This window comes from Somniosus microcephalus, chromosome 22 (assembly GCF_052327205.1).
Source record: "Somniosus microcephalus isolate GS21.2 chromosome 22, FLI_Smic_1.0, whole genome shotgun sequence".
NCBI classification, from domain to species: Eukaryota; Metazoa; Chordata; class Chondrichthyes; order Squaliformes; family Somniosidae; genus Somniosus; species Somniosus microcephalus.
Genome location: NC_141008.1, coordinates 34,217,841 through 34,230,534, shown reverse-complemented (window position 1 = coordinate 34,230,534; position 12,694 = coordinate 34,217,841). Strand labels below are relative to the sequence as shown.

Genomic DNA, 12,694 nt, shown 5'->3' with positions numbered 1-12,694 from the left:
AAGATGGAAACTGTTAAAGTGGTGGAGGGCGTCAGAAGAGTCGCGAATGTAGGTGGGAAGGGACCGGACAAGGGGAGAAAACAATAGAGTCGAGATAGGAAGAAATCCTATCTAGAGTCATCTTTTGTTTCTTAACTTTTCCCATTAGCTCTCCTTTTTCCTTGTACCATCATCCCTTTTGTCAGTCAATCTCTCCTGCCTTCTATCCTATCACAGACCTTCCCTTTGTTGTTTCCTCCCCTCCTCCCTGCCCCTGCTTAAAAATCTCTCTTCTCTAAACTTTTCTAGTTCTGACGAAGTGTCCCCGACTCGAAACGTTGGCTGTTTCTCTCTCCTCGATGCTGCCTGACCTGCTGAACATTTCCAGAATTTTCTGTTGTTATTTATAATAATTAATAATTCATTTTCAATGTTCAGATCATGGACTCTCTTTACACATTTTATTTTTAGTACGCTCATTCTGTGAGTCGCAGGACAGGACAGTACATGTCGCGGCAGCGTCCCAGCAACTGCATTCATCTCCAGCAATTCCCGGCAACATTTGACATACCATTGTGGACAAGAGAAATAGGTTGGGAATGGACAGCATAGTAAAGGTTTTTACTGTTTTCTGCGTTTATCTTGTTGTATCTTTATTTTCATTCCAGATTACCTCCCAGTGTCTCCAACATTCAGTAGTGCAACACTAATGGTTTTGAAAGGTTCAAGTCTGGAGTGTGATTTATTATTTGCCACTTGCCTGGATGGGTCCAGCCGCAACACTACTCAAAAAGCTGGACATTATCCAGGACGAAACAGTCCGCTTGATTGGCATGCGTGCCACAGGCCTTGATATCCAACCCCTCCATCACTAGCACTCTGTGCTGCAGTATGTGCAGCCTACATGTTGCACTGCAGAAACTCACCAAGCTTACCTTCCAGCACCTGAACCATTATCACCAAGAAGGACAAGAGGAGCATTGTCGTGGGAGCACCATCGTCTCCAACTTCCCCTCCAAGCTCACACACTGTCCTGATTTGGAAATATAGGGGGAAAAATTCAGTATCGCCCCGTTTGTGGCGCCATTATCGGCCGTGCGCAAAGTTTAGCGCCTGGCACTAATCATCGCCTCCGACGGCAAACTTGGATTTTATCGCCCCTGGAGGTGACTGGAGCGCTAAATCAGGTGCTTCACACCTTTCTTAAGGCGCAAAGGCCGAGGAGCGAGGCGCTACCTCAGAGCGCTGGCGAAGCTCATGTGATGTCAGTCAGCAATGGAACACAGACACACTGGCGCCGGCCAGTTCTTAAAGGGGAGTTCTGATGAAAGGTCATCGACCTGAAACGTTAACTCTGTTTCTCTCTTCACAGATGCTGCTTGACCTGCTGAGTTTCTCCAGCATTTTCTGTTTTTATCTTAAAGAGGAGGGTTGTTCTTGCTCTCCATCCACATCCTGCTCATTGCAGCCTTGAATCTCGGCCTGGAGAGACCTGTACATAAAATCTGCTGGAAAGAACAATGGAGAGGCCCAGGGAAAGAGCTCAGAGTGCAGCCCCCACAGTCTCTTCTAAATAGATACAAGGAAGGGCAAATCAAAGTGAACCTGCAAAGTACTGCTCAGTACCCTAAACTCCTTCACACAGCGTTGAATCTCTCCAGAAGTCTCTCTCTCTCTGAATGCGTGGTGCAAAAATGTCACCAGCAAAAAAAGGCAGGAAGCGGTCGCCTTTAAATAGCGCTTCCCCAGTCCCTTCCTGACTGCAAAATGCTCCCCTCGTTGCTAGCGGCAGGCGGTAAGGCAGGGGGCGCCACTCAATATCCGGTCCGGGGCATTAGTGGGGCATTGCACACTCGACTGACGTCACGATCTGCTGGCGCAGGAGATCGTGGTGGTAGTGTTTAGCGCCGCCGCAAAATGTCTAGTTAATTTTGCGAGCGGCGCAAACATCACCGCGCCCGGGTGCTATTTGCTTTGCGCCCCATTAGTGCCCTCTTAGGGCGCAAACAACTGAATTTTTCCCCCATATTGTTATTCTTTCATTGTCATTGGGTCAATATCCTGGAACTCCTTACCATCAACACAAGGACTGCAATGGTTCAAGAAAGCCCACCAGCACCTGCTCAGGGCAGCTAGTGATGGGCAATAAATGCAGCTTTGCCCATATCCCGAGAACAAGTTGAGAAAAATGTGACTCAAGGAAGGGTACCTTGTTTGACAATTAAAGCACCCTCCTAGAATGAACCAATCTGACCTGCAGGGCCTGGGAACAGATCCACTCTGGAAAAGAAGGATTCCTCAGCATCGTAACTTGCAGATGGTCCAAGGTTAAATATCACAAATTGTAGCTCGTCAACCTGTTCCACATTTACACCTTGTCCATGCCAAGCCCTCACACATGTGCTCTCAACATAGCCCAGTATCTTCTATTTCTTCAAATATTTATCCAATTTCCTCTTAAAAGAGGCAATGGTCTCTGCCTTAACCAAAGCATTCTATGCTCCAACAACCCTCTATGTAAAGAATTGCTCCTAACTGCTCTCCTCACTCTCAAGTTACAGTTAAATTGATAACCTCTTATTGCTGATTCCCTAACTGGAAGAAATAACTTTTCCCTATTGTAATTGTGGATGAGCTTCAACGTCCAACCTCTTGAGATGACCTTTATTTACTTTTACAAGACATCACCTTGGAGGCACAATCCCAACGTAATAAAAGGCCTCCCTCACGACGTGTGTTGGCGAAGGCACATGCCCAAGTAGCTCTGTGGTCTCATCTACTTGGCTAACAGGGGTGGGAGGGAAGGGGCTGTGTGCAATCTGCCTCAGGCACACTTAGATCCCACCCTCTGATGAATCCTCTGGAAATTTCCTTGGGGGAAAAATTGGGTGGTGTCCATTTTGGGGCGCTAACCTCGCAGGGGGCTTTTAGCGCCCTGAAAAAGTTAGCACCCCTACCCCGTAAATTCAGTAGTAGCGTCCCAAGAAGGAGGTGGGGCACTACTGGAAATGTTCTACCTCCTTCTTGGGGTGCTACTGCTCAATGTTGCGGTGCTACGTGCAGCAGTGCCACGAACGGCGGCACATGGCGCCATGTCATTGCCGGATCCTACCTTGATTAAAAGGGAGGGGCCTAGTGCTGCACGCACCGGGGCCTTGCCGGACCATCGGGGTGCAGGGGTGCCATGGAAACACTCAAGAGGAGTGCCGGGCTGAGTGATCGCGGCCAGCACCCCGCATACAAATGTGAAAAGGGGGCAGGTGCTGGCAGTCGGCCAAAATAAAAATGGCTGCCTGACACCTGCCCGTTAAATTGTGCCGCCGCCTGCTACTGCCGCTGCAAAACCGCCCCCTAATCCTGTCGCACACATCGCCTGGCGATAGGTCAGGGGGCGTAAGGGAAGTTTGTGGCTGGGGCGCAAACAGTCGCTGTGCACGGCGATGATATCATTATTGCCGGCGCAGTGAAGCGGGGCGCTACCGGCTACCGCCACCGCTAACCTCCCGCTGAATTTCGCGGGAGGCGTTAGTGGTGCTGCGCCTGGGCGCTAGGGCTTTTGCGCCCGTTAGTGCCCCCGGGGGCACTAACGGGAGGCACAAAGCAACCCAATTTTTCCTCTAGCTGCCAGATGGCAAGAAGAATCCCATAAGGAATGCAATCCTGTCAATGGGAATTGTTGCAAATTACTATGAAACTCCTCCAATTGGTAGGTGGTAAAGGAGAGAAAAACAAACTAAACTGAAACACAAGAAAAACAATGCACTGAAATAAATGCAACAAAAGGAAACCAAAAAGGCAAAAAATGTTTTTGTTTAAAAAGACAAAGCAGAGGACGCACAGCTTTAAGACCAGAAATGAAGCAATTATGGAATACAAAAGGTAGGAAACTGTTTTTGAATCTCCTTTGGCTGAATAGGATACATCATTTTGATTTTAAGATTATGGGGGAGAAATTCGGTTGGTTAGCGCCTCCCGTTATTGCCTCTGGGGGATGATAATGGGGCGCTAACGACTTACCGGCCGGGTGCGGTGAGATGAATGACTCCCGCTAACTTGGCTGAGAGGTTTGCGGTGGCGATAAGACTTCGCACCACGATCTCCTGCACCCGGAAATTGTGACGTCATTGTCCTGCGTATCGCCCCAGCAGCACCCCGGACCTGAACTTCGGTTCCGCCCCCTGCAGCATCGCCGGGCGAAAAGACCGGCAGCTGCAGGAGGTGTTGTTCGGGAGGCCAGGGGCTTCGGCGGCGCAAATAAAAGGGGATGTTGGCGCGGGTAGGAGAAAAATTTTAACAACGCTTCAAGTGATTTTTTTCGATTCCTCCTGGGCCGTGATCGCTAGAGTGCACGGGGCTGATTGAGCAGGATCGCGGCTGCCGCCGGGGACCAGCTCACTGGTCCCAATGCAGAGCCTGCAGCGATGGCCCTTCCCTTTAAGGGAGGGAAGGAGCCTCGGATCATGGCAACGTTCTACGGGACATTGTGCAGCGCTGCACCACTACCGCCCCGCCTGCGTCCTTTAGCGCTCCAGGAAGGAAATGGAACGCTCGATTTAGCGCTCCACTTCCTTCCTGGAGAGCAAACACCAAATTTTGCAAAAGCTGGGAATCATTAGTACCTGGTGCTAAGTTTCCCAGCTTTCAAAAGTAAGCGCCCCAAATGGGATGATACTGAATTTCACCCCCATATGTCTTTGCGCAGTTAGTTTTGTACTTGATCTAGATTGTACTGAATAGGAATAACTTTGTGTATGAAATATGTTTATCTTTAATGGGCTGTGCTGTACTACACAACTTAAACCTTCAGAATGAGAAGTATTTTTTATTACATGTTGCTACAAAAACTTTCAAATTAAAAAGAGACCAGAAGTGACTTCTCCTGGCTGTGGGCCAGCTGTACTGTTCTATGCATCTGTTGATATAGGTGCACAGCAATGATGTCACACTACACGCACGGCCATGTGGAAAATCCCAGGCTTTCAAAGCACACCCACCACCACCATGTTTTTCTATTCCTCTAAAAAGGTCTGTACATTCCAGTGCTGGCAGCCTCTTGCTCTCCCAGCACTGTCCATTTGGAAAATACTCAGCAGCATGCTGAGTGTTTGGACTCTACTCCTGGGCAGTCTGTGTGTTAACACAGTTAAATTGCACCAACCTGAAAAATACAGAACTTCTCACTTCCTTCAGCCTTTCCTCTATCCAACAATTTACAGGTTTTAAAATCCAAACTGGTCACTACTTCCTGATCGATCTCACCTTCTCTGATTTCCACCCTTGCTGGTATCCAGCACCATGGGCCCTGGGCCCTCACAAAATTTCTGAATGAAAACTAGTTGGTACCCGAATTACAATCCTTCTTTGTCGATGTTACAGATTGGATTCTCTCGGATTGATCTAGAGCAGCAATGTTAATTACCAGTGGCAGTTGGAATCCTGAATATAGTTTCCCCTCTATCCAGCCTTTTGGAAATGAAAAGCCATCTTCGTATTGAGCTGGGAGCCAGCGGGCAAAAGGCATGTTAGATGTTCCCAGATGAGGGGCCCTCCTGGGAATGAACAGAAGAAAAGAATCAATTTTGACTCCAATTTCTGTACCTGCAATCACCATAAATGTAAAATTAAGGCAGAAATATGGGTTTCAGGTTAATAAATTATTTCTCTCGTTAGAACTGGTTTAATTTCAGGAGGCAGGGAGGACTCCACTATGGTGCTTTTCTTTCTCCTTGTACTTGTTTAATAGAAGTTAAAATCAAATCCCCAAGAAGCAATATTTGGGGTAACGAACCTTGTGCATTTATCCTTCAGCAAGAAAAATCAAAGCAGGTCTGAATTTAGAATCCGCACAGGGCGCGAAATTCGACTGCTTTGCGCCTGTCGTTAGCGCCTCCATGGGGCGCTAATGAGGCACAAATGGGTTTTCGCCTGGGTGCGGCGATATCAGCGCCCACCGCTAAATTAGGCCGGGCTTTTGCAGAGGCGCTAACAGTTAGAGCCCCGCTCCTGTAGGTATTGCCCTGCTCGGCCGCCCCCAGTGATTATGAAGTAATCACCGTGCGCAGTGCCCCGGATGCAAAATTCGGCTCCGCCCCCTCACTCACCGCCTGGCGCCAACAACGACAGCATCAGCTGTCGAGCTGCAGTCAGGAGTCGGCTCCGCGCGCTTTTAAAGGCGCCATCTTGGGGAAACTTTTTTGTCGGCCATAACTCTGCTAAGACCTTGTCAGACAAGCTGCTGAACATATCCAATTCCACATCACTGATTCGAGTAGCCCTTTCCCTCTCCCTTGCAGCAGCCATGGCACAAAGCTGCCTCAGTAGCTGAGAGGTCACACTCAAGTGCAGCACTGCTGAGAATGTGCAGCTACAACTTGAAATGACCTCCCCTTTAAGAGTTGGCATAAACTAGAGTCAAGGCTTGAAAGTTGATTGCTGAACGCAAGTCGGCTGAAATTGGATAGCGCTCTGGCAATAACGCCTCTGCCGCGCTCCACTCAGACCATTAGCGCCTCATTTACTGCCTCATTTACTGCCTACTTCACTCCTGGGGCCAAAATGCCCAATTTTGCAACATTTTTCAATGGATTTCGCCGGGTGTTAACTTTTCAAAAAGTTACCGAATTTCGCACCCTGTGTCTTTACTTCAAGTACCTGACATACAATTTCCTCTGGTTGTTGTAGTACTGACATCATAAATGTGTTTGGGAAGGTTTCATCTGGTCTGTGTACTTTTAGAATGTGCATGCGATTTTACTACAACTAGCAAACCGAGGCAATCGTTACCAATGTATCAATGAGGTCAGTACACAGTGACTGGAGGGATTTTCACCCTCCTACGGACTGCAGTATTAAGATATAGATTTTCACCTCAGGTCAGCTAAGTATTTTGCATTCTGTTCTCTGTAGAGAACAATAGGTGAATGATGTTTAGTGTGGAATTTGTAAATGACACCTTGTTTCACTGAAGATCTGATGAATTCCACCTCTGAGCTGGCTCGAAGAGGATTGCCTGGCTTCTGGCAAATAGCATCACTGACTCAGCCTCCCTAATCAATTGTCACAAGCACACTTGGGCCTAGAAATTCAGTAGGCCTAGCGCCCCATTTGGGGCGCTGGAGGGCCTAGCGCCGGAGTTATGGCCAGTTTAAAAATTCCCTGGGGCCCTGGAATCGGCGGTAGACCGGTAGCGCTGCGCCGGCACCGATGACGTCATCGGTGTGCGCAGCGCCCCGGTTGCCATGCCGACGGGCCCCAGCGCCGAAATTCAGTTGCGGCCGCCTCGCCCGTGGCAGCCGCAACTAAGACTTTGCGCCGGCGCATAAAGGTGGAGCGGCGGCCGGCCGCTTTCCCGCCGGCCGCCTGCCCGCACCTCCCACCCCGGACTCCCCCCCCCCCCCCCCCCGCGGAACAGATGCTTCTCGGCTGCGAGCCCGGCACTTCCCCGAGGTGCCGGGCTCATTTTTGTGGCGATTTCACCGGCCAGCGGGCGGGTGCAGGCAGCTCCTCCTTAACTGAAGGAGGAGGCCTGCACTTCCCGAGCCTGCCGCACCGCATCGGGCGCCGCAGCGCCGGAATAGCGCCGCAATGCGGCGCGTAGCGCCAGTTTTCAGGCGCAAACACCCTTCAGTAGCGCCGGCAGCCGTCTGGGCGCGGCGCTACTGAATTTTTGGCGCGCGCAGGGGGACTTAGCGCCGGCGCTAACTTTCCGGCGCTAAAGCCCTGGCGCGGCGCCAACTGAATTTCTAGGCCTTGGTCTTTTGTTGGGCTCTGTCTATCAGACTGAAGGTTCCAACAAGTCGACCATCCAATTCTGGAGACCACAATAGTTTCGCTGAAGCTCCATGAAGCTGGGTGGTCCTTGCTAATTGTAGATCATGAGCTATTTGGGAAATGTACTATCACACATTGGCCACAATGGCTGAGTTGCGTACTTGGCTGGTTTATCGGGGCTTCATCACCAGTATTTGTAGATTTCGATAGCTGGGGTTAGATGGTAAATCTGGTTCAGTAGCAGTTTCACTCTGTGTATATTGATGTTCTTTTGATAATTGAAGATTCTGGGCTGAAATTTCAAGGGCTGGGGACCCAAATTTGGGGCATAACATGGATCTACTGAGTTTCAGCCCTGTTTATAGTACACCTCGAATTCCAATCAGGGGAAGTGGGCTAGTTTTCTGCCTGCCCTTACTCATCCAGGGGTGTCTGAGGGAGTTCCTGGGCTACTCTGGGAATTCCATCAATTTAGCCCCCATTAAGAGCCTTACCAAGACTGCAAAACTGCCTGGGATAAAAGACAATTTAGGACAGGGTTTGCATTTATCATCATGTATCTATCATCCTGTGTCTCCATTTCTTCATAATCATGTCATCCTGTGATTATACCTATGGATCATTCTTTGTTTATACCTTTGTATCATGGTTTGTATCTGCATCACTTAGAGTCTTTACCTCTAATATTCTGTCCCTTTCTATCGGTCTGTTTCAATATGTCTGTATCACTCTTTGGCCTAGAAATTCACTTGGGCGCGGGCAGCTCGCTCGCGCTCAAAAGTTAGCGCTGGGCGGGGAGGCATTAGCGCACGCCGTATATTCGTCTTCTGCGCCCCAATTCAGAAGCGGGCGCTATACCAGGGTGTGCCCGCCTCCGTTTGGGGCGCTGCAACTGAATATCGGTGCGCTAGTTGCCGCAGCGCCACCCGATGCGGTGCGACAGGCTGCGGTACTGCAGGCCTCCTCCTTCTCTTAAGGGGGAGGTGCCTGCAATGGCCGGAGCCCCGATCGCGAGTGCCGGCAAAAGAGCCCGGCACAACGGAGAAGTGCCGGGCTCCACGGAAACCAGCCGGCAATGCCGCGGGGGGGGGGGTGGAGGAGGCCGGGGAAGGAGGTGCGGGCAGGCGGCCGCCGAAAAAGTGGCCGGCCGCACCTTCAGCTTTAAAGCGCCCCACTATGGCAGCAGGACGGCCCCGTTTTCTGTTCGCTGTTTGCGCCCGCTTCGGAGGAGGCGGGCGCAAATAAATATGGGGATCGGCGCGGTTTCGGGGCGTTACGGGCCACTGCGCACACCGATGACGTCATCGGTCCCGGCGCAGCGCTAACGGCTACCGCCGCCAATACCGCTGCACTCAATTTCCGCGCTACCACCCCGCCGGCGCAAAAGACCTCTTTAGGCGCTAAGTCGGCGCAAGGCCCACTGAATTTCTAGGCCTTTGACTTTTACTTCTGCATCATTGTCTCTTTAACCTCCATATTGTTCTGTATCCATGCCTCGGTCATCCTGTATCTATACTGCTGTATGTTTTTGTGTATTTATGGCCAGGAATTTTATCAAAGCTGCTCCCGCTCCACCGCCATAACTTCACTGGAATTGCGATGGAAACCCCATTTACAGTGGCGGAACGGGAGTAGCTCCAAGGAAATTCCTGGCTTTTGGCTCTGTATCACTGTGTCTATTATGCTGTGTTTGTAACTCTATCATACTATATCCAAACCCCTGTACTATTTTTAATCTATGACTCTCTCATTCTGTGCCTAAGGCTCTCTTGTGTGAGTGTTGCCTTTGTAGTCTCCCAAGGAGCCATCCATGGCCCCTTCCTATTTCTCTCTCCTGGCTGGTCTCCCATCTCCCACCCTCCATAACCTTGAGCTCTCACCAAGTCCCGTTCTTCTATCACCCCTGTGCTCGCTGACCTACATTGGCTCCCGGTTGAGCAACGTCTCGATTTTAAAATTCTCATCCTTATTTTCAAATCCCTCCATGGCCTTGCCCCTGCCTATCTCTGTAGCCTCCTCCAGCCTGCAACCCTCTTAGAATTCTGCGTTTCCCCAACTCTGGCCTCTTCTGCATCCCTAATTTCCTTCGCCCCACCATTGGTGGTCGTGAGTTCAGCTGTCGATACTTCACGCACAGGAATTCCCTTCCTAAACCTCTGAGGAGGTGAAGCACCCTGGGAAATTTACTGTTAAAGGTGCTATATAAATGCAAGTTGTTGTTGTTGAGTGCAGATTTATCATTGTTACTGTTAGGTGCAGTGTCTGTAGATTGTATGGGTACAGGTTTATTAATGGTATTTTGGGTATTATTACATTTGCCTCAGTTTTCTTATGCAGCCCATACAATGTTATTAATTTAAATAATTCACCTTTTCCTATTTATTTTTTCTCAATGTAATCTATTTTGATCCATAATTGCGTGATACTTGTACTCAGGTACCTGTTGTTGCAGATGGAATTGATGGTTCTATATCGGTTGGACCAACAGTCATTCTTACAGACAGAGGGCTGGAAAACCTTGTGGTGTGTGCTGTGGGTCATACTGTCCCAGTCACTCAGGGTTAAAAGATCTATGGGAAAAAAACATTTTGATTGGAGATAAGTGGAAGCGGCTGGGAATAAAACTTTATATTGAGACGGATAGCAGATTTATGTTTAATGCAAGGATTAATGCTAATCGTCACATTCAGTGAATTCACCATAGATGGTTTTCCCTGAAAATAAGCTTGTAAAATGGTTCAGGAAGTGTGGAGGTTATATTGTTTATTGGGCATCATAACAACTGGATGTAGCTGAATGCAATTGTAATATTTCTGCATTTTGACCATCATTCTTTTCTTTAATACTGCAATTCATTCTTTCCCTGGGATGTTGATATTTTGAAACTTGTTCCCTTCCACTCAAAATCTATGGGCTGAATTTTTGGTGGTGATAGCGGGCGCAATTGGCGACGGGTCGGGTGGAAAAGTTGGAACCCGCTGTCAACTCACTCCCATGTGCCTTTCCCACAGGTGCGTCTGTCATCGTGGAGGCGACCCGACCTGCAGTGGCGGGGGACCCAATTGAAATCATTATGAGGTACTTTGCAGGCACTTAAAAGCCTCCCCCCCCCCCCCCTACTTTTTAAATTTCCCTGCATGGCCACAGGATTCACACAGCTCGGGAAACACGTCTGTCAACCTGAGGCGAGAGTTCCGTGGCCACTGCTCCAGCTGATTACTTGACAGTATGGAAAACAAACCAAAATAAAAACATGTTGATTACATCAGCTAAAAGATTGATGGAGATTCTGTTCTACTTGAAAAGCTACTGGTAAATGTTAATTCAGAAATTCCTGAAGGGATGTAAATGGTGAGGGAAATATATTTTTCACTGGCCATTCTCGGCTGTTGCTTTCCGACTCAACAGTAATTGCACTATAACAAATATCACATACAATTTACAATTTAAATACATTTTTGTGTTGTTTCTGATCAGGTTTTCCTCACAGTATACTGTGATTGTCCAGTTACACATTAAATCAAGTCATCAACCTTAACAATTTTATTCTCATCACTCATTCCATTGGTTTCATTTTGTTTTCAGTCCCTGAATATGACTAATTTAATTTTTCATTCTGAAACTTTAGGGTGAATTTCTGTAGAGGTTCTCTCATTTGTCCATTGTTAACTTCAACGGAAGAGCTGCAGAAATCCCAGAAACACATTGTGAGCACCATTTACACTGTTTGTCGGGGATTCCGCAGCTCTTCCGCCGAACTTGCATAAGATTGTAAATCCACCCCTTTACAATTACATTTAAAATCTGTTTATTTTTATATCTTACCAATACACACACATCTGTTATTTGTATCAGTTACTGATACAAAAGTCTATAGATTTGTGACTTAAGCACCAATAACTTCCCAATTAACATACTTTTTAAATTATATTCTTGATAGTATTTGTAGATGGAGTCATATTACTTAATAATATTTAAATTTTTTTGCCACTCATATTATTGTACCATAAAGATTCGACACCCACTAAGTTAGATTAAACCTAAAATTTAATGTGGCCAGGGTTCCTTTAGGGATCCCAGCTTAAAACGCGCCATGAATGACGTCCCCAGACCCGCTCCATCTCATTGGGCTGGGTAACGCGCTGGGCGGGCTTAATAGGCCCCATTAAGATAAGTTCATTTTATACAGCGGGATGCAGCCAGCAGCAGGGTCACGACCCGCCACGGACACCAGCAGCAACGGACCCGCCAAGGTAAGGAAAATTCCGGCCTATAAGTTTTAAAACCCAAACTCTACATCACCCAACCTCTAATTCTTGATTTAACTCCCATTCTATCCTTTTTCTAACCTTGCTCCTTGGACTTTGGCTCATGACCTCAATTTCAGAATAATAAAAAAATTACCAGACTCTGTGGAGGAGAAAATCGGCTTTCTGGGCAGGCAAACAGATTGGAAAATAGAGGTATACTGCTTTGACCTACTCGAAAATTCTATCAACATCTGTTTTCTCAGACATGCACAAACCCTCGAGGCATCTATTGGTCGCTGACCTATTGAGTTTGAGACGTACTTGTTTCTGGCTGAAGCCATTTCTAAACTGACCTGATACATTGAGTGCCCTTTGGTGGTTCATGTGAGCTTGGTGTTGGATGAGTCTCAATGCAGTTTCCAGAGAATCAGCAGCTTGCACCACAGTCCGAGCTGCTGCTTTACGCTGCTTTACACTCAGGTGGCTTAAAGGTGTTAGGGATGCTTTACTAATAATCTCTTTGCTGCTAAAATAGAAGAGAAAAAAATTGATGGGTTTCATGAAGGCCAAACTTGATGCCTGTGATTACTTGCAAGTTTTCTAAAATCCCTTCTTTTGTGTAAGTTCATCAAGAAGTGGGGTGACCAGGGTGATTAATGTAATTTTACAACAACCTCATCACCCTAAGATTGCAC

General features: G+C 48.0%; 1 protein-coding gene across 1 annotated transcript in view; it reads right to left on the bottom strand.

The window, feature by feature from the left end:
- Positions 1–12,694, bottom strand: part of LOC147102162 (eosinophil peroxidase-like) — a 54,416-nt gene that overhangs the window by 22,095 nt on the left and 19,627 nt on the right. Inside the window, exons 3-5 of the mRNA XM_085965097.1 lie at positions 12,353–12,525; positions 10,190–10,319; positions 5,399–5,528 (exon numbers count right to left, since the gene is read on the bottom strand). Of these exons, the coding sequence (XP_085821223.1) occupies positions 5,399–5,528; positions 10,190–10,319; positions 12,353–12,525 (433 nt within the window). The remainder of the gene's footprint in view (positions 1–5,398; positions 5,529–10,189; positions 10,320–12,352; positions 12,526–12,694) is intronic.